This window comes from Microchirus variegatus (assembly GCF_963457635.1).
Source record: "Microchirus variegatus genome assembly, chromosome: 16".
Classification (NCBI taxonomy): Eukaryota; Metazoa; Chordata; class Actinopteri; order Pleuronectiformes; family Soleidae; genus Microchirus; species Microchirus variegatus.
In genome coordinates this window covers 14,614,021-14,636,062 of record NC_139817.1, presented here as the reverse complement: position 1 = coordinate 14,636,062, position 22,042 = coordinate 14,614,021, and the positions used below count along the sequence as shown (strand labels likewise).

At 41.6% G+C, this 22,042-nt stretch overlaps 1 protein-coding gene across 1 annotated transcript; it reads right to left on the bottom strand.

Moving 5' to 3' along the window:
- Positions 1 to 1,665: 1,665 nt before the first annotated feature.
- On the bottom strand, positions 1,666 to 20,363 carry prrc2b (proline-rich coiled-coil 2B). Its single transcript, XM_083903166.1, has 31 exons — positions 20,260 to 20,363; positions 16,840 to 17,017; positions 16,583 to 16,757; positions 16,373 to 16,475; positions 16,182 to 16,245; positions 15,912 to 16,055; positions 14,826 to 15,139; positions 14,583 to 14,707; positions 14,343 to 14,506; positions 14,121 to 14,208; positions 13,859 to 14,024; positions 13,254 to 13,599; positions 12,976 to 13,163; positions 12,520 to 12,721; positions 12,234 to 12,438; positions 10,034 to 12,058; positions 8,379 to 8,542; positions 8,168 to 8,274; positions 7,921 to 8,062; positions 7,403 to 7,479; positions 6,988 to 7,275; positions 6,734 to 6,835; positions 6,032 to 6,221; positions 5,830 to 5,927; positions 5,614 to 5,741; positions 4,608 to 4,848; positions 3,809 to 3,976; positions 3,634 to 3,713; positions 3,433 to 3,514; positions 3,074 to 3,283; positions 1,666 to 2,442 (listed from the first exon to the last, which is right to left on the bottom strand). Exons 2-31 carry the CDS (start codon positions 16,952 to 16,954, stop codon positions 2,275 to 2,277), a joined length of 6,669 nt encoding a protein of 2,222 aa, XP_083759292.1. The 5' UTR covers positions 16,955 to 17,017; positions 20,260 to 20,363; the 3' UTR covers positions 1,666 to 2,274.
- Positions 20,364 to 22,042: the final 1,679 nt, after the last annotated feature.

The following is a 22,042-nucleotide window of genomic DNA, read 5'->3' as shown; positions in this document are numbered from 1 at the left end:
CATGATTTTAATATGACAAAGTGAGAGTACAGAAACAACAGTACATTTAAGAAATCACAACTGCTTTATTTCTTTTCTTTCAATAAGCTCTTTTTGTCTTTTTCTTTTTTAAACAAGGGAGAGTATTGACCAAATATCTGAAAAGGATAAAGATCAGATAGGATAAATAGAATGCTGGATCAGCTGTAGAAAGCACTGGTCCTCTGACAAAATGAAATGTGCATCTTAAAAGTACAAAAAGAAAGAAAAAAAATGAAGATCAGGGGGCAACATTTTGGTGCGGGTTACAATGAGAAGCATTGAGATCCATTTGCAGTAAGGGATCAGAGGCAAAAAACACTCCAAGCCTGAAAACGCCATGAACAAGTGAAGCAGTCCATTCTGAGAATGTTTGTTTTTCTTTTAAAACATAAAAACCTTTAGTGCCATAATACCTAAAATGAAATGCGTGTTTTGAAGCCTCCTTTCACCGACCTGACTGTACAGTTCAGTATGCATACACATATATACCAGTGAAACATTAAGATAAATCGCAACATCGTGTAGTGTCATGGAGCATTATACTAAGCAGTAACATTGAACCAGTTATGACATTGGCATTTTGGGTTTCAAAAATAAATGTCCAATACAAAACCAAAAAAAAAACAAAGTAGAAAGTGATTCCAACATCTTCACATTTTCAAATAGAACACTTAAAAAGTCCTTCGTAGTCCACTGGAACTGCGGCGCGCACAAAAAAGAAAGCTCAATCGAAAAAGTCCCATTTTAACTCAGCAAAGCAACGCCCCGCCCCCTCATTTGTGATCTAAGCAGGAACAAAAATCTATTTGGACCCTGATTGTGAATAGAATTAGGCTGCATTTATTGCTAGTGCCCCCTCAGAGAGACCAGACCCAGAACAACTGTATGCAATGAGTGTATTTCTTCACAGCTCCTGTGACTGTAAGTGGGATTTGAATAGAATTAGTGAGCAGTGAATCAGGAGCCTTAAAAAAAAAAAAAAAAAAAAAAAGTATTTGTCCCAGGTTATGGGGGATGTAAAAAATAACCGCTTTTATCACATGTTCATAAAACAGACAATTTGATTAATTACAACCCAAACAAAAACAAGAGGAAAGCAAACATTTCAATCAGCTATTCCAGGCATCCTTTACAGCTATTGTGAATACAGCCACGGCCCCCTCCCCACACCACAATGACACACAACTTCACAATGAGCCCAAAGCTTGGTTTGATTTAAAAATCCTTACAGTCGAAAAAAGGCAGCATCAATGAACACTGAGTTCAGACACAGTCTCTGTGAAAATGTGGCTAGAATCTAGATAGGAGTCCTGTGAGTTTACACACATTCAGCACATCTCATGCACACGCATCGTCAACGCCAGTGAAGTTTCCATGGAAGCGACATGATTTTGGTACAATGTCCACCTTTTTGTTTTCGTTTAATAGACAGCAGAGGCCAAGCAACAGAATGTAAAAGAAAAGAACGACATTTAAGAAAAAGAAACGGTACATTTATACCAGTATAAAGCAGTTTTGCCACAGTTCATGGGCAATGCAATTATATTCTGATGCACTTGACTTTTTAAACCATGTTGACATGCAATGATGTCCACACACTGGAGTAAGAATTTTTTTTTAAAAATAAGTCCTTTACCAATAAAATGAATGGTTGGATGAATTGAACCTTTATTTATCAGCATAAACAAGCGCCCCACTGCAATTCAAAGTTGTTTAAAAAAAAAAAAAAAAAAAAAACTTATAACAGACTTCTTCTGATGGTCAGATTTATCAAGTGTCAGCCGCTCAGGGGCCATCATCCATAAAGAGGGAGTAAATACAGTTTGGAAAAACGGTAGGAAAAATTAACACTCAAGACAGTCTTGAGTTGGCCACTTTCTTTTTTTTTTCCCTGTTTAAACGAGTAACACAATAAACAGGAACATCTTTTTATCTTTACCAATCTCCCCCATAAAAGTGACTAACAATAAATTAATGAAGACCTTGAAGAGATCCGCTTAAAAGACCGTTGTCTGTGTCTATGTATATATTTATATTCATAATATTTATATATCTCTATATGTGGTGTGAAATAATAGTGTCCAGTTCTGACAGTTCAAGAGGGCTAAGTCATAAATGTCTGCATGTTTGCCTCTTGCCTTGGTGCCTTAGAATCGGATGGGTCTCAGAAGGCTCAGACATTGGGGTCAGGAGGCTTCACTGTTGGCAGGCTGGGAGGTGATGATGAGGACTTTCAGGTCCATTGTTATTATGTTACGCCTTGCCCTCCTCTACTTTGACAGCCTGGGGTTTGATGGCTCCAGTGCGTGCTGGTTTGACTTGGCCCATGGAGGACAGAGGCTCCTGGAGTTTGCTGGTCATGCCCACTGAGGGTATCTTGCCCTCACCCACTGCCTTGCGCACGTCCCGCATGGTTTTATTCTGTTTAATAAAATTCAAAGGGTTATTAAGACTTAGAGCAATGCCTGGAAATAAATATGTTTTTACATTTTTAGACAATTCCTGCATGCAGTTAATCACAAAAGCAATTTTATCACATGGAAAAAACATAGGTTACATGTTGCCACATTGCCAGTAAAAGGAATATCATCGATTATCTATATCGTACGGAAGAGGATTAGGGCCACACAGGAAAACAATATTTGAGTTCTGACTTTAAACTCAGAATTCTGTCTTTTAACTCAGAATTCTGACTTTATTATCAGAATTCCGGGAACCCGTAGTTCTGACTTTAAAGTCAGTATTCCCGAGAATAAAAAAAACACATTGCTAACAATTCTCTCAATACACGTCTAAGCTCAACCATGCTGCTGCTTACATGCCATATAGTTGTTATTTAAATTATATAGCCGCATTAGACTGTCCTAAGTTAAATAAATTCATTCAACTGTGATATGTTATGAAGAATGCACATAAATGACTAAGATTACTACAAAGTTATGTCTTTTACAAGTCTAAGTCTTCAAAAACACATACAACAGGTTATTCAGATAGAGAAAAAAGATGGAAAAAGATTAAATTAAATTACCTATATTTACAGTGGGTGGCTCACCTTCATGCCATCCTCTGGCCCTTTAACTTGGGGCTCGGAGACTGAAGGAGGGGTGGCGTGGGAAAGGTCGCGGCCAGGATTGGGGTAAGGGGGGGGGCGGATGATGACAGGTTTGTTCACCTGCATGACTGGTCTCTGAATGGGGTTGGGGAAAGGGCCTGTGGTGGGGGGGCGCATGTGCATCACCATGCTGCCCTGGGCAGGTGGGACCTGACGGTCATGGGAGAGGAGGGAGGGAGGTGGGTATGTGGGAAGGGGGGCGAAAATAAGGGAAAACCGAAATAGTTAGCATTAGGTATCAAGTTTTGAAATTTAAGATTGAAGTAAATAACATTTCGAATCATTGTATAAAGAAATACCTGTTGTGTAAAATGGGTTGGCAGGGGGCCGATGGGGCCACCAGGACCAGTGGGCTTCCCAATGGGGCTCGCAGAACCAGGCCTGATGATGAAAAAGGGGATGGGGGAGTTTTACAATCCATGTCCTCAAATGTACACTATATCATCACGTGCAGTGTTACAGTAGTGCAAAACACAGTTAATTCAGTCTTTTGTGCTCACCTGTAACACCCCGCAGAAATCCCTGGAGAGTGGTTGGGCTTCTCAGAGAACTGGAAGCCTTTCATTTCCATCTGCGAGCCCTGCCGAAAAAGACACTATCAATAATCATAAACCAATGTTGACCACGATTTGATTTGCACACACCGTCACTTCCGTCTCCTCAACTAACACACACCTCTCGACTGTTTGCCATGACGCCAGGTTGTGAACCGGGTGGCAGCATTCGCCGCGGGGCTCCCACCGACAGGTTCTGTCCCTGCTGCAGCTGAATGGACTGTGGGAGAATGAGATGCTGCTGAGCGGAGCCGTAGCGCAGCTGAGAGCCTGGGAGCGGCATGGTCACCTGATGGAAAGAATTTGTTTTGTTTGTTTTTCTAAAATATGTAACAATGTGACAAAAGTAGTACTGGGCACATTAACGTGTGACGCGTTTCCATGGCGATTGACCAGAAAAAGACAAGTGTGACGTCATGTTTACGTGTAAAATGAGTCTCTAAAGTAACGCTAAACTTTAGAGGCACACATACGCAGTACACAGGTACACCGTTTATAAGTAGCGCTGCTCTTTTCGCTCCAGTTCGACTGTAGGCGCACTAACGGCCCTAATGGAGCTAACTGGTAAACAGTGCCTGGACTCCGGTGCAGCGGCACGTAAACATGACGTCACGCGTATTGTAGCATTTGTAGAGTCCGGACCTTACCCCCGTTGAGAATATTTGGCATGTGTTGGCAAAGGCTTTATGCAGTGGTCCGACTCTCCCATCATCAAAACAAGGTCTTGGTGAAAAAAATAATGCGAATGCTGGACGGAAATAAATATTGTGACATTGCAGTGAAGTGGCACTGATCAGTCGTCATGGAAAAATGTCATGTGTTGTGCATTAACGTTGACGCCATTAAGCATCATTAACGTGTCAACGTGCCCAGCACTAGACAAAAGCTAATGTGAACGTGAGCTTCATCATGGCACTGACCTGGATGAGCTGAGAGTCCATCAATTGAGAAGAGCCCATCCCAGGTCCCTGGTTCATCGGGCTGTCATAGACAAGTTGCTGGCTGCCATTCATTGGCTGGTAATGTGAGCCCGACTGCTGCTTGACCATGTCTGAGGGCTGCATGCCAGAGAACGCCGAGTAAGGCCCCTTCAGAGGGGCTCCACCTGACAGCACCATAGGGCTGGGCTGTGACAGGTTGGGGTGCATGTAAACCTGGGACCTAAAATGAAGAAAAGAACCACATGCAAATAACATTTAAGTGTCATATGACAGGGTATATACAGGCAGTTAATTTCAACACATTTTTAAGACTTTTTCAAGACCTCAAAATATTTTAAGACCTTATTGCCACTTCAAGCTGTAATCAGCAACACATATTTAACTTAACCATAACAAGTTTATCCAGTTTGGCCCTGAGTCGAACTTGCAGGTTGAGCATGCCTGCACATTGTTGTTTTTAACTATAGCTGAAACAATTAATCGATTACTAAATTAATCGTCAGCTATTTTGATCATGAATTAATCGATTCGAAGCTTTTTTCATGATTAAAACAAGATTTCTGATTGTTTTAGCTTCTTAAATTGTCTTCGTTTCTTTGCTCCACATAACACAGAAATCATTCAAAACTGAATGGTTTGTGGGCAAAACAAAGACATTCGAGAGCATCGTCATTTCCAGGTTTGACAAATACTGATCAACGTGTTTTAACATTTTATGGACAGATTAATCAATTACGAAAATAATCGTAACCTATTTTTAACAAACGTGGGGAGGAAAATAAATACATTCCTGCATACTTTTTAGAGTCAAACTCTATGGACAAAATTGAATACCTCATGAAATTGCGGTTAAGACATTTTAAGGGCCTTTCTCAAAATGTATCACTTAATACTTTTTAAGACCCCCTGGACACCCTGTATGAACTGAATTGATGACTACATGGAAGGAACTAGAGGAAATTGTGTAACACACTAGTGGCCCTACCTGAAGGGGGGAATAGAGTTGAACATCTCTTGAGACTGAGAAACGGGAAGACCGCCGCGGAGTCCCAACTGAGCCTGAGCCTGAAGAGATGTGTGCAAAGAGATGGGAATCTGCTGGGCTGCGGCTGCCTGAAACGATGGAACAATGTTACATGGATGACACAATTCAGCTGAAACACTGCAGCAAGCCTGCTGATTCATGTGTTTATCTGTGCACCTGTTGGTATGTCTGCTGCTGGGTCATGGTTGGAGGTACAAGGCGTGGCTGGCTTGGAAAGACATGGCCATCCAGATACAATGGAGGGATGTGACTACCTACAGGAAAACATGTTTTAGTAGTTCTCTTCAAAGATTCCTTCACCATCTACACATTAAGATAAAAAAAAAAAAAAAAAAAAAATAAAAAAAAAGAGTCTTACCTGGCATGGACATGGAGGGTGCTACGGACGCTACAGGCATTGGAGGCATGGACACGCCCCCAAAAGAACTGTAGCTGACACCACTGGATGAGCCAACACTGCAGGGAGGTTGAACACCTGAGGAACCAACAGGAGAACCCTGCTCAGGGAGTGACTGAGAGTTCTCCCAAGCCTTGCGTGCTGATTCCATCTGAAGAAAACAAATATTTATACCCGATATAAATACAGCCGTTTAAACAGAAAAGGGGATGCCCACACAGAGGCTGATTATCATTTATATGGTTCATATTTGAAAAGACGACTCAATGTACACTACTAAACAATTTTTTTGTGTTCTCCATTTAAACTCATACTTTTATTCATCAAAAGCGTATGTATAAATACAGATTAGAAATTATTTTTATTCAAAACTTTTGCTTTCATCAAAGAACCAGCAAAACTGTTTTCAGTTGTGCTAACAATTACACAAGGGTTTTCTAATCATCCAATAGCGTTCTAACGTGATTAGCAAACACAATGTACCATTAGAACACAGGAAATGGGCCTCTATACAGCTATGTACATACTCCATTAAAAACGTTGTTTACCACATCATTAATGTATAGAGTGTATTTCTGATAATTTTAATGTTATATTCATTGAAAAAGTGCTATTCCTTCAAAAAATAAGGACATTTCTAAGTGACCCCAAACCTTTGAATACCTTGAGTGTGAGGTCTGCACTAGGGAAGGAGATAGGGTTGAGGTTGATGCCAGGCTGCAGGTGGTTGGAGCGCAGCATGGGGATAGTCTGATTTAGAGCAGTCTGTTAGAAAACAAACAAATGTTCAGCATCACTCAGTTGCAAATCAATATCTTTGTTTTAAAGACACTCTTCCAAATTAAAATGCTCTTGAAGCATTATGTTTGCTTTTTAGACTCCGAGACACTTACAAATACAGAGTGAGAAACACTCACGTTGGTGGTAAGTACATCCTGAAGTTTGTTGACAGGATTGGACACGGGCACTGGGGCAGATCCTGGTGGAAGGCTAAAGTCAGAATCTTTGGCACTGACGCCAAACTCAATAGGAGGCACAGGCAACACAGTGTCCACATGCAGGTCCACACCATTGACCGGTGTGATGGGGCCAGATTCCAGACGGTCGACACCTTCTGAGCCCTTGCGGTGCTTCAGGGAGCGCTCGTTTCCGATGGGTCCTGGCTTGTGCTGTTCTTTACTCTGCTCAGGGCCTGCATCGGAGTCCTGGCCAACAAGCAATTTCAGTAATTTAATTATATGCAGTTAATTTGGCATTTGACAATAATGTGGCAAGGGGGACATGCATTATTTTATCTGCAGTCAAACAATACAAGACAATGCTCTATATTACCTCAGAGTTGGGCTCACTACCAGTGTAAGACACCTGTTTTGTCCATGAGTCTCCCCCTGAGGACTGGACTGAAAGAGCTGACAAAGAAGCATATAGGCTGTTATTGAAAGTGCAAAGAATTTGTCTTAACATAAAAACACCCAATCAAAACATTTTTTAAGCTTTAAGAGCACATTTTTAATGAATCATTTAACATATATAATACAATGCTTCTGCCCTTATTTTTAACTATTGAGCAAATAATAATAATAATAATAATAATACTACCAAAACAACACTTTAAAAAGTTATTTTTCATACAATAAATACACACATATAAACAGTATAAATGAAACAAATATTACATTGATTTACGGCGCTAACAAAGAAAGAGCAATGAGATAAAAGGATAAAAAGATTACAAATTAAATTGATTAAAAAAAGAATGAAAAATAAAAATCATCTTTCGTGAGTTTTTATCTTCATATTTCCAAGTAAAAGCAGGAAGAACAAAGACAGAGATTTGGATCTGTCTGTACCTGAGCTGTTGGTTTCCCAGATTTCAGTGCCCAGGTTGTTGGAAGTCATTGCCTCCTCAGGTTGTTCAAGGCTCATACTCCCCTGCTTTTTGGCAAAGCGTGGTGGTATCTTGGAAGTGATAGTCCTGTTCTTTACTGGCACCTAACATGGCATAAAAATATATAAATAATGAAATTATTATCTTTTTTCATTCATCTCACCATAACAGCTGAGCATCAGGAATCATTTTTGACACAAAGCAGCCACCTGTTCCTTTCTCCTCCTGTCTTCTTCTTGTGGGCGCCTTTGCTTTTTGGACAGGGCATCCTGGTATCCATCTGGATTTGAAACTGGTCCCCCGGCATCCCCCTCAACTGAACAGAAAGAGGCAGGTGGTCAATAAAAAAATAGAAATGTAGGATTTTTAATTTCAAAATGAACATAAATGGCGTAAAAGAAAATGTTTAAATTGACTCACTTGGGTAGCTGCTGAGTTCGTACTGGGACAGAGATTCAGGTAAGTCTGCCTTGACAGGTCCTGGCTTCAGCTCCTTGTCCAATTCCTTCCCGGAGTGCTCACTGACCTCCCTCTCTTCTTGCTGCTCGATGCCGTAGACGGGACCCAAGTCATCTGGGCTTCGGCTGTAAACAGGAAAAGCAAAAAGGGTGTTCATTCGTTATTCTGATCACTGGATGAAACATTAACACACAAGGTTCACATTAGAGCTGAAACAATAAATCGCTTAATCGATTATTACTCGATTACTAAATTAATCGTCAACTATTTTGATAATCGATTAATCTGTTTAAAGCTTTTTTAATCATTAAAGTAAAAGTTCTGATTGATTTAGCTTCTGAAATGTGAATATTTTCTTTGTTTCTTTGCTCCACATTACAAAGAAATCATTAAAACTGAATTGTTTTGGTTTGTGGACAAAACAAGACATTGAGAACATCGTCATTTCCAGGTTTGACAAACACTGATCAATGTTTTTTTTTTTTTTTTACATTTTCTGACATTTTATGGACCAAACAATTAATCGAGAAAATAATCGGCAGATTAATCGATTACAAAAACAATCGTTAGTTGCAGCTCTAGTTCACATTCACACATTTTGGTTAGTGAACCAAGTCCTGCAAATGACAGGTTGAATAGTGAGACAAAACAAACGGGGTGACTTGAATTCAGTCCAGAGGGGAAGCTGTGGAACAACATGTGTCCCACATTCATCTATATACAGATCAACTGTGGTCAACTAAAGCACAACTGAGATTTTGCTCAATTACCTAAAGCTAGGAGGCGACGACAAAATTGCTTGAAACCCAGCCACCTGGGACACTTGCATTTCAAAATCTAACTGTTACCCTACGTATAAAATAAAAGACATTCACAAAATAGAAAGCTACATACAATGCCTGGTCAAAAAAAAAAGTCGCCACCTGGATTTAACAAAACAAATAAGAGCCTCGTTTTGTGCCTACTGTACAAGCCTGTGGGGGCAGTGCTATGATCTGGGGTTGCTGCTGTTGGTCAGGTCTAGGTTCAGCAACATGTGCCCAAAGAATGAGGTCAGCTGACTACCTGAATATACTGAATGATCAGATTATTCCACCAATGTTTTTTTTTGATGGAACTGAGGGCATAATCCAAGATGTCAATGCCAGGATTCATCAGGCTCGAAATTGTGAAAGAGTGGTTCAGGGAGCACAAGACGTCATTTTCACACATGGATTGGCCACCACAGAGTCCGGACCTTAACCCCATTGAGAATATTTGGCATGTGTTGGCGAAGGCTTTGTGCAGTGGTCCGACTCTCCCATCATCAATACAAGGTCTTGGTGAAAAAATGAACGCGAACGCTGGACGGAAATAAATATTGTGACATTGCAGAAGCTTATCGAAAACCATGCCACAGCGAAAGAGTGTCGTAATCAAAGATAAAGGCGGGTCAACGAAATATTAGAGTATGTGAGCCTTTTTTAGGTGGCAACTTATTTTTTGGCCAGGCAGTGTATATTATTCAAAAATTACAATATATTTTGCTTAATTCCCAGGAGCAATGCATGTGGGTATAGGATAATAAAACCTACAGTGACCATGAAACCTAAGACTTGCTCCATAATTTGCCTCACCTCTTACAAGAAGAGCCTCCATTCTGCCAACTATCACTCCTGTTAGAGGAGGGGTTTGAGGGAGGATCAGATGTACGCGTGATCTTGCTTGCTTCGAGAAGCGACGGCTCTCCTTTCCTATTCTGTCGTTCTACCAATGGTCTCTGGCTAGAGAAACTCCTTTTGGAAAGTTCCCTTTTCTCACTAGAGCCTGGTTCACAGTGGCCAGAGTCAGAAGGAATGTCACCATGTCCCTGTGTAGTTGCACCTCCACTTCCTCCTCGCTTTTCTCTCCAGTCACCAAAGTCACTGTTGTCTGAACCTGTCTCCCATTCTTCAACCTGACCATGCAAACTAGAACCCCGACCAGGGTAGTGACCACTGGGCCAGGTCTCTTCCCCACTACCTTTGGGACGAGCCGGCCAAGGTTTTGCTAACTCTCCGTTTACATACTCATCGTTTGTCCACTGATTGGAGCCAGGTTCACGTTCTTGCTGAAGACGACGGAAACGCGGAGGCTTGTCTTGTCGGGGTGGACGCCGTCTCCTTAACATCTGCCTGTCTGGGTTATCGTTGTCAAAGTAGTACTCTTCGCGGTCCTCGGTGCCATCTTCCATTAAAGAGCCTGTAAATTTAGGGGGGTACTTGAGAGCCTCGCGCTCAGTAGGGAGTCTGCGGGAATAAACAGTCTCAGGTGCAGGACCATAACCATTTTCTTGCATTGAGCCACCATTGCTACCAAACGGTAGCCCACGGCCCCTCCACGTAGAAATGTCTCTGGTGCCTCCAAAGTTGCGACTGTAACCTGCGGTGGTGTTCATTCTGGGAGGCAACATGCGACCCCCAAAGCCTCTGCTGCTGACCTTGTTCTTTTCTTTGAAATCTGCAGCTGATTGGTCATCTGCATATACTTTGTTGGATCTCCAAGAATCTCGGTCAGCTTTACGAATTTCTCCAGATTCAGTGTTACCTTCTCCATTTTCAGATCCCTTCTGACGTCTCCTCTTCGGCAGCTCCTCATATTCAGAAGTTTCACTCAAAGTCTCGCTGACATTTCGCCTCCGAGGCTTGCCCCTCTGGAACTCCTCCACCTTGACAAGGTCCCTTGGTGATGCTCGGCCTCTGCCTGTCCGTTGAGCACCAATTCCACTGCTGTTATTGTTAGAAGCTCCTCTGAGATTTTCTGCACCTCGGCCACCTCGGCCTCCACCTCTAGAGTTGAATTCTCTGAAGCCTCGACCGCGGCCTCTACCCGTCCCCCTGGATCCACCAAACGCCTGTTCTTCATCAATGAAGATCCAGTTATTGCGCCGTGGTGCCTGTGACTCCCTGTGTTCTTGGCTATCTCTAGGTGACTGGCTCTTGCCAGTGTCCCAGGTGCTCTCCTTGGGAGAATCATCACTGTGGGTACTCAATGGCCTTTCCATTTTGATAGGAGCTGGTGACTGACGCTGCCTCTCTTCAGGCTGTTTCTCAACAACAGGCGAGGCTGCACGCCTGTTGCTCATAGGCTGAATGTCTTTCTTCAAGTCATAAACATTAGTAAGGACTTCTTTCTCCAGGCGGTAGGGGACAGGCTTCTCCTCAGGCTCAGGTTTAGGCTTCTCATTCTCCTTGTCTTCTACCTTTAGTGCTTTAAGAACTGGTTTCTTGATGGGTCCAGTTCTGCGAATCAAGGTACGCCCACTGGTCTCAGACGGTTGGCTGACACTACTACTAGAACTGGAACTGGGTTCAGACCACTGGCTTTGAGCATTAAGTCCTCCATCTTGTTTCTGACCTCCATCCCTTTTCCAGTTGTCCTTGGGTCCATCAATGGTCTCATCATGAGAATCAGGGCAATCCTTCAGATGTCTGTCTCTCAAGTCTTGTTTTGGGTATTCGTTATCTGTATGGTTTTGCGAGTGGCTCTGAGCAGTGGTCAGCAAACCATGGTCATGATTCACTCTGTCTGGGCCTCGGCTCTGGAAAGCATGATGGGGTGGATCATCTTGGGTGTGGGTCAAACACTCACTGCCCCGTTCCTCATAGGAGTCCTGATGGGAGCTGGTCATGGGGAAAAAGGAAACATAAAAAGCTATAACAAAATGGGCACGTTAAGGGTTAAGTCCTCTGTTACACAGCAAGTTTTCAATCATAGCAATTACACTATGAAAGACTATGTTCCATTATGAACTGCAATTAGATATTTTTTTGATAACATTAAAAAACACTCTCAGACCTGTCATCTGGCTGGCCACTGTCTGAGCTTTCATGCTGTCTCTGGTAAGGTGGGGTAAAGCTGCGCAAGGGGTAGCCATCTTGATTCCAAATAGGGTAAGGCTCAGTAGAGGGGGTTCTTCTCTCCTGGTGCAGGTTGGAATGACTTCCCTCGTCAGAACCAGGACTGTTCAAATGGTCTTGATGAATCATAGGTTTCATCATTCCTGATGAAAAAGGTGATGAAATTGTTTTTCCAATGACATTAATGACAAGTAATAAGCTAATTTAGCTCAATTTAAGCTCACCTGAAGAATGAACAGCACCAGGGTAGTAGTCAACAGGAGATCGTCCTTGAGTCATACGGGGATCCATGAAAGGTGGCATCATCATCCAACGAGGATCAAATCCAAGGACATGTGGGGGATAGTAGCCTCGCTGGCCGTGGCTTGAGCTGGATGGGGCAGGGTGACCCGACTGCTGCCAATGCTGCATCTTATATACTTGATCCTGTGCAATGTACAGAACAAACATTATTGTCTGGACTATTGGAATAATGCATATAAAACAGTTATATGCTCTTGGGTGAAGTGAATCAGGCTGAATTTTGAGGAGAAGATGATTTGGTTCTGAACGAAAAAAAAATCTCAAAACCATATTTGCAACACTGCCTATCAATGCCCCTATGACAATGTAAGGGATGTTGTTTATTGATGCATTTGCCTGGGATTAGGCATTCACATGAGGCATCAGCTGGCACTCACCTGCTGCTGCGGTTGAGGCTGCTTTTGAAAGCGGGGCGGCATTGATTTGGAGGTATGACGTCCATTATAGTCTCCTGGAGGGGAGGAGGGTTCTTGTCCATCATCCTCACTGCTCCGATAGGTAGAGTAAGCAGGTTCCTCACTGTAACTGTTGCCTGGGGAATTGTCTGGTGGGCACTCACTTCCATCTTCAAATATTTTATCAAAAAATGTGTTTTAATGTCGAGTTAAATCTGCAATAGGGCTCATATTTGCAAGGGAAAAGCGTAAATACCTACCTTTTGTGCTGTACTGCCAGGTTTCAAGGTGCCCTTTACTTTGTTCCGTTTTTGGGGAGAGTGGAACTTCTTTGCCATCTCCCTCTTTCTGGCCCTCATCTGTCCTAGATGTTTGCCTTTCCGTCTTCCCAAACTTCTCATCCAGTCTTTTGAGTTTTTCGGCACATGCGGCAAGCCTTTCCTCACGGGCACGCCGCTCTTCCTCCTCTCGGCGCCTGCGGGCTCTCTCAACAGCCTCGGACAGTTCGGGTGACACATACTTTGCCCTGGGAGGAGCCTGGGTCTGAGACTGCCGCTGGTGATCTTCTTGGTCATCCAGTGGCTCACTTTGGATTTTCTGTTGCGCCTAAAAAGGGAATTGAGGGCAGTGATGCTTATTAATATAAAAGGACTCAAATCTTAAAAAAAACAGACCGCGATAAAACATCAGATATTTGTTTGTATCAAATATCAAAGGCATGGAAAGGCACACTACTCTTTTCTCCAGTCAAAGGGGGATTAAAGAACAAGATGTTTTTTTAAACTATGACTAACAAGTGTTATTCTTAGACAGGTAATCTCAAAAGAGGACAATGACTGGGGAAAACAGCACCGCGTGCAGTTACCTGTGTGTCCGGTGAGAGATATCTGTCACTGGTCTTCCTGGGAGGCTCGTGATGGTGATGTTGGTAGGAGTAGTTCTCCTCGGGGCCGTCCTGTGGGTAGACCTCAGCTGAACTTAGGGACGACTGACAGTCACGCTGGTTTTCTCTCTCCCTTTCCCATTCAGTCCTTTAAAAAAAGAAGTAACAGATAAACACAAAGTTCACATAATCTATGTGCTTACAGGGCTCAGAGAAAAAGAGGTGTGGAAGAAAAAGAGCTCACCACATCTTATTTTTATCATTGGCCGCATGCTCTTCTTCATCGTCACTAAATTTGAGTTTCTCGCCGTAATCGACTTCCTCATGGAGTCCTGGGGAAAACATTCAACAATTCAATGTGATCAAACTCGAACTCGTGAATTTACCCGAACGTTGCGTTTCAAATCTTTCTGTTGGGAAATGATGAGAAATAAACAACACACAAACTAAACAAATATATACTGACCAGCCCATCCATCCTCGCAGTCATTGTCAAGCTCATCCAGATCCTTCAAATCTTCTGGGTTAATGATGGCCGGGCGCTGTGGTCGGTCGCCAGGCCTGCGGATGGGCTGAGAAGACTGTCGAGGGGGCACGCGCACAAAGCGATTCTCTCTTCTCGCATCACCACTGCAATCAAAGGTTGCGATGACACATTTTGCCTCAGTAAATGAATAAAATGTTTCAACATTGGGAATGCACTTACTTGGCGAGTTCAGGTTTGGCATAGCTCTGCCTAAAAGTGGGTTTGCTGTCAAACCGGACTGGGGCTGCTACAGTTGTAGGAGCATGTTCTGTACCTGGAGCTTCACGGGTCTCTTTAGAGCACATCTGAAAAGGTGTGAATGGAAGAAATACAATATGTCTGATCAGTTTGTGTCTTTTTAAGAATGAACTACATTGAAGCATTCTCATATCTTTTCCAAACAGCATATTACGTGGTACTCACAAATGCAGGCAACATGTCATGGTAGACAGCATTCGAAGTGTGGTGAAGCTGGTACTGCAAAGCAGTGGGTATGTTTGTTCTGCGGACAGGCTGGGCAGGTCGTAGGGAAGGCTCCTTGGAGTCAGGAGCTGGCGGCTGAGCTGTCACTACACTCGAGGTGGTGGCGACGGTGGCAGAGGCGGGGTGAGATTGGGCTGGAGGGGTGCCAGTCTCACCAGGGGCAGTGATCTTACCCTCAGGATCTGCAGGCAGGCTGAGGGTCAGGGACGAGGGCTGAAGGTTCCTGCCACCACCTTCCCTCCAGCTCGTCACATCTTTAAATGGGTGAGAGAGATTTCAGATAAAACACTTGACGAAAGCTATGCATTTAACTTACCAGCTTTTTTCAAATCACTCAAATTCAGTAAGGTACACTACCGTTCAAAAGAGGTCACCTATACAATTATCACACTTTTATTCATCAAAAGAGTTGCAAAATGAACAGAAAATATAGTCAAGACATTGACAAGATTAGAAATAAGAAAAGAACCAGCAAAACTGTTTTCAGCTGTGCTAACATAATCGCACAAGGGTTTTCAAATCATCCAATAGCCTTCTAGCGCGATTAGAACATTGGAGAGATGGTTCCTTGAAAATGGGCCTCTATACACATGGACATATTACATACATATTAAAACCAGACGTTTGCAGCTAGAATAGTCGTTTACCACTTTAACAATGTATAGAGTGTATTTCTGATTCATTTAATGTTATATTCATTGAAAAAAGGTGTTTTCCTTCAAAAAATAAGGACATTTCTAAGTGACCTCAAACTTTTGAACGGTAGTGTAGTTACTAGCACGTTTTCCAGTGGGGTGACAGAGTCAGAAGCGCTATTTTTATCACTTTACATGGACTCGAAAATATATATAGTTACATGGCATTCACAGGCATGTCGCAGTGGGTTACAGGAAACAAAACCATTCTCTCGCTCCCAGGTTGTTACCATGTCATAAAGTGACATTAGATTTGAGACTTAAAATCAACCACCAATTTAATGTTTTCACCCCTCGCCGCGGCAGGGAAATCCTGAGAGCTGTAACTTACTCTGGGGGCGGAGGCTTGGTCCTGGCCCATACGACGGATCGAAGCCGCTTCTTTCCTTGCCAGCCCTGTCCTGTTCTCCAGCTGCCTTTAGGGTGGGAAATTCCTCGTGAGAGAAGGGCTGAAGTCGGTTTGAGGCCCTTGAACCTGATTGTATTAAAAGAAGTGAAGCACACAAACAAAACAAGCTTTAATAATAGGAACATTTCATGTGTTCTTTAACATTAGCAAGTATTTTCATTTTAAACACACAATACACTCGAGATCTCTCACCATCTCGCTCTACTGCCTTTCCATTTAGCTGGGCCCATTGCTTTGGTCCACTTGTGTTTGTGTTCTATGAAAAGAAGAAACCAAAAGTCAGGGTCTGCGATGGTTCAAATATTGTATTAATTAGTTCTTCTCTAAGATTAAATAAATAACACTATTAAATGTAGACATGGAAAAGTTGAGCATCACCGCACCTCCTGGCTGGCTACCGGTGAGGGCTTCTGAAGATTGGAGACAGATTTCTGTATAGCCAGCGGTGGCTGCAACTCCGGCAGCTGTGTTATTGATGCAATAGAACTATACGTATAAATAAAAAAAAAGATAAAGACAGTTATATTGAAAAACTTACACTAATATACCTGTGATGATGGAAGTTTGCAGCGCGTTGCACACGATCCACTCACCTCTTTTGATCGGGTTGTTCCTGCTTGTTCGCCCATCCTGTACCGTCTTTGGGTACAATAATCACGTTAGGATCGTTACCTTTGTTTTCAGACTTCAAGCTCGGTAGGTGAGCTGGTGGGGGCATGCGCCGGGCAGTGGCCACTTTGCCAAGACTCTGCAAGCCATGTCGCGGAACTACTGGGAGAGAAATTAGAGCTCAATAAATTCAGGGGACTACCATTATATAAAGACAGTAAAAGGAGGGAATCAAACGTACCTGTGTTTTTCTGAGTTTCTATTGATTTTCCCTTGTACTTGTCAAATAGGCTGAGCGAGGAATACTTGCTTTTCCCATCCTTGGCCTTGGTTATTTGCCCCAAACGATCGGACATTGCGATGTAATGTCATCGAGTATGGAAATTTTTCTTTGCGCCTCTTCCCAGTGCCTTCTGATTCTACAAAAAAAGGGGGTAACGTACATAATCTCAGTGTCAATTGATGAGGATTTCTGATTTCTGTCATACATATTGAGCCTTGAAAAGAAAATTTTGAAAGCTACAATTAATATTTACAAGTTTCCACTCAGCTGCTTCACTCTATACTGAAAATATCACCAAGAAATTGTCACACATTTTTCTGAGAAGCCAGAAACGCAACGCAACAAAAAGTTTCAGTATGTCTTATCAATTACCAGGGTTGCGCATCACAAGACCAAGGCTGGGCCATCAATGATAAAAAACTGCCCATGAAGATGAAGAACAGCAGCCAAAAATAAGCATTGAATGAGCAATGTTCATGCAAAAGTACGATGTTGCCGATTTGACACATAACTGGAGTTGCAATTGGAAATGCAATTAGCAAGTTCATTTAAGCATAACAAATTGAGTTTATTTTATTTTCTTACACAATGAATCTAACCAGTTTATTTGTATTTCTTATACAAGTAAATTACAATCTGAGGAAGCAATGTAGGTAAAAGAAAGTAAGTGCAGGCCAGTTGCAAATTAGTGTTAGAGCCACATATGTACTATAGACAAATGGTTTGAGTAGTGGTTTGATTGTTTCTTCTGAATGATAGTCCACAATAGGTTTAAAATTCTTATATAAGTTTAAAAAGCACCTACTTTTAGGGGGTCTAGTGATGACTGCTATGATTTTTTCTGCAGTAGATTCAAAGGGCTTTTTAATAAAGCCACTGTGACATCATGCACCAAATGTCTCAATGGCACTGGTATTTTTGTACGTCATGTCTCACGGACATATTGTAATCATAAGCGATTTCAGTGCGACCCCAGCAATGTCACAGTTGTACAGAAAACCATCTGTGGTATGACGGCTCTGATCTCTGTGGCCTCCAGCCTGGCTTGGAACATAAAGCATCTAGAGAATGTTAGAACTGATACAGTGTGTTAAAAAAAACAATGAATGTCAATACTTCTTAAATTAACTGAAAGGTATAAATTAATCCACATTAGTATTGGCTTATATCTACCATTTTTAATAATCGCACTGCAGTGATGACAAATACAGACTGGTGAAACAGACTATTATAGTATTGTTCAATAAGAAAATTGTTGAAAAGGATCGGTCAATGTTTCCCAAACTCAAAATTATGTTCTCAAATGTCTTGTTTAGTCAACAATCCAAAATGATACTTAATGATACTTTTGTTACATGGAGCAAAGAAACAAAAAAATAAAGAAGCTTTCCCTTGAAAAAATCCCTTGATGTATCCCTTGAATTATTAAAATGTGAATCCCAATGAATCTACTGTCAAAATAGTTGTAGATTAATATAATAATCAATTAGTCATTGGAGGCACACTTTATCATTAAACAGTTGTATTTTATCAGATGGATTTTATGGAACTTACATTTTTAATAAATAACTTTTCTCCAGTTCTTTCCATACTGTTATTTATTTGCATTTCAGAAAGCTGCTGCAGCTGCAGACTCACTTCTGTCATACAAAAAGGTAAATGTCTTGTATTTGAGCAAGTTAAATTTCTGAGATAATTTCAGGATTCTGTTGGCATATTTCCTCCACTCCTTAATTTAAGATAAATGAGAAAATTCCAATCGTCTTTATTTCTTCATTCCTTGGTTCACACTAAAAATGTTTGTATGTAGATCATCTGCAGGGAATGGAAAAATATACTGCTTGAGTTTTTTTAGTCGTGAGTTTTGCTTTCACCACAACAGAATAAAATCCCAGTAACAGATACCTCAAAACCATGACTCCAACTCCATATGGCAAGATGCCACTACAGGCAACTGAGGTTTTATGTTTGCAGAAATTATATGTGGCTTTACAAGTAACCACATCAATCAAAACCCTGGCTACAGTGAACTACAATATCTATGCTTACAACACAGTCAGATCAGACAACAAGCATCATTATCTGACACTTGAAATGGTGGTGCAAGTTCAAATGTAACATACAGGGGTTAAGGAAAAAACAGATGGAAAAATAATAAAAAACACTTCACTGATGCAGCCATTGTCAACTGGCTGTTTGTACAGTTACTTAAAACAAGTGTTTTTCTATTCCGTTTGAAATCATGAGGTTTGTTTGGCATTAAGAAACGCTTACACCTGCTGTAATGGCAAGATGAAGACAAAGAATATTTTCAGAGAAATTGTTTATCACACACTTGTATAAAATGTGCAATGCCAATAATAGTCTGTTTTGTGTGTGTGTGTGAAATTCACCTAAACATCTTTATTTTATACATAAACCTATGCAAATTAACACAACTGGAATGGAAAATCTGATAATGGAAAACAATTAAGTTGACATTGGGGTACATTTACAAAGCCAAATATAAGAAGTACGCAGTCAATATTCATTAAACTATAACAACATGAGAGAAGTGCTGAAATTAAATATACTACAGCAAGTTTTTCCTTTCAGGTCATATTGACCTCTTTAACGTTATAGGTGCGGGCTCCGCTGTCTCAGTGAAAGCTAATGCTAATTGCAGGACAAGAAGCTAGCAGCAGAGAGTTCTCTGCTCGAAAACATGAACTACTAATTCAGCAAACGGTACGGACAGAAACCAGCTCTATGTCTGGTCGTTAGGTCTGTTTGTTAATGTTATATGGTATTAAATTGTAACGTAACGACACACACGTCAACTGATGCAGTTGCTTTCCATCGTATACATGCTAGCTGGTGGTTCAAGGAAAACGGCTATGTAAACATCAAGTGCTAGCAGCCAAGGACCCGCAGCGGTACATGTCATAATAGATTGTGTATAAGAAGTCAATTGGTTGCAATAGTCGTTCATTTGTGCTAAACGGCTTAGAAAAATACAGTCATTTTCTGGCTCTAACTTAAATGTAGCTAGCTTCTACAGCCACGGCTTTTTCGAGCCCAAGCAACCAAACAGCAATAGCATAACTCCCAGTCTAGTTTTGTGAAAACAAGCCCGACAGGCCGCGGTTTCCAGTGCGTTTATGCTCGTCCCTGTGGGAACAAAGCACACTGTTTGGAAACCTCCACGGATCACCCACACCCAGGCTAACCATTTTAACCTAGCTCGGCTTTCTGCACGGTCTGAGCACAGCGATGGAAATATAGGACAAGGCGATTAAAAATGGCTGCTACCCAGAACAAAGCAACAATAAAACAGGACAGCAGAAAAGAAAACGCAAAACCGGAGACTTGGCTCCGTCTGCCGCGTCCATAACTCACCGATTAAACGACTTGGTGTATCTTCTGATTAAGGACAGAGGTATATTTCCACGAAAATGTATTGATACGGAGGATGGATGGCGATTGTAAAAGCCCAATCTTCGTAGGCTGAACCTAGCGCAGAGTTGATGCTTGGGTCCTACCCGGCCTGAGAATGAGGAGGGCAGCGTAGGCTGGATCCAGTCGGCTCAGTGCGTCTTACGTCACCGAGCGACGTGAGTAAGAAAAGTCAACGTGTCCCCCTGCTGGTTGACTTCAGTATTACAACGACAGAGCGCTACTGTTGTTAGATTTTATTATATAGATTGTTTAAAAGAGGTTTACATTTATATGTATCTTTTAGTTAAGGCTAACAATGTTCTTGTTAAAATTCTTATCATGCTTTGTAAACGAATGTCTCATGGTCATTATGACTATACAGGTATATAGCTGTTCAGTTAGTAGAGGAGCAAAGAAAAATATTTACATTTTAAAACATCGGATAATGTGTCTTTATTTAAAAATAAAAACACCCATCGATCAATAGCACATTTAATATGATGTAAAACTGGTTCTTAGTGTAATCAAGCACATTCCACTAGAGGGAGCACTTGTCTAACCCTTCCTGAACCATTCTTTCAGAAGGCTACACTTCCTTCAACTGGTTCCCCTTACCTGAGCAAATATTATTAAAAACACTAAATTAAATGTCCAATTAACACTGAAAGTAACAGGAAATGTCACAGGTGTGCTTTAACGGCAAATATTTATATAATATATGTTTTTCCATGTGCTGATAAAGGAACAGAAGTTGCTGTTTTTGTGATTGTGAATTTGGCAGGAGCAATAGGCAGCTCTAATCTGTGTCTGAGGAGCAATGAGGGTGCCTTTCCCGAGGACTTAAACCTGCAACCTTCACATTACAAGCCCAATTCCTTTCCTCTTGGCCATGGGCTGCCCTCAGTGTAGGCACAAATGGTTCTCACCTGTGCAGTTATGATGTCTAGAGTCTATTTTATGTGTTACAGAGACCATGAAACAAATAGAGCATGAAGACACAACAGTGGGAATTGTGGTGTCTGTAGACTGTGTGTGTGTGTGTGTGTGTGTGTGTGTGTGTGTGTGTGTGTGTGTGTGTGTGTGTGTGTGTGTGTGTGTGTGTGTGTGTGTGTGTGCATGCATGCCTGTGCTTGCCTGCGAGCATCACAACTCACTCACTCAGATATTTTGGGTACATGTTTTGCACGTTGTCGAGGCCCCGTTTTTTAGGCTAAAAAAACTCAAACAACTGTGATGTCTCCGTCTGTTTTGCTGGAGAGCAAATCCTCCTCTGTGACTCCGTGCATTTTCTCAGAATAAAAGCACAAATATTTGAATGAGGAATGAAATTAATTATGATCAGCTTTTATTAAATCTTGAGAGAGAAAAGAAAGAAAAGGCCCCTAAATCTGCAGAACATTAGTTCAAAAAAAGTACTACATCTACTACACAGTCACTATATATATGTGTGTATTATCATTATTATTATTATTATTATTATTAATTATTCTTATTTAAACCTTTTAAAATACATATAAAGGGAAATAGGTCAAAATGTCCATGAGCTCATTGTCAACATTTTCCGATTTCTAGCCGTGCATATTCCGGGAACATATAATGGCTGACTGCTGTAACTCTCTCTGCCTGTTTCAAATCAGTTTTTGTTCCTGCTTTTACAGCACACACACACACACACACACATATCTACATTGTGGGGACCACGTTCCGGACTGGGCATAATGTCCTCACAAGGAAAAATGTCCAG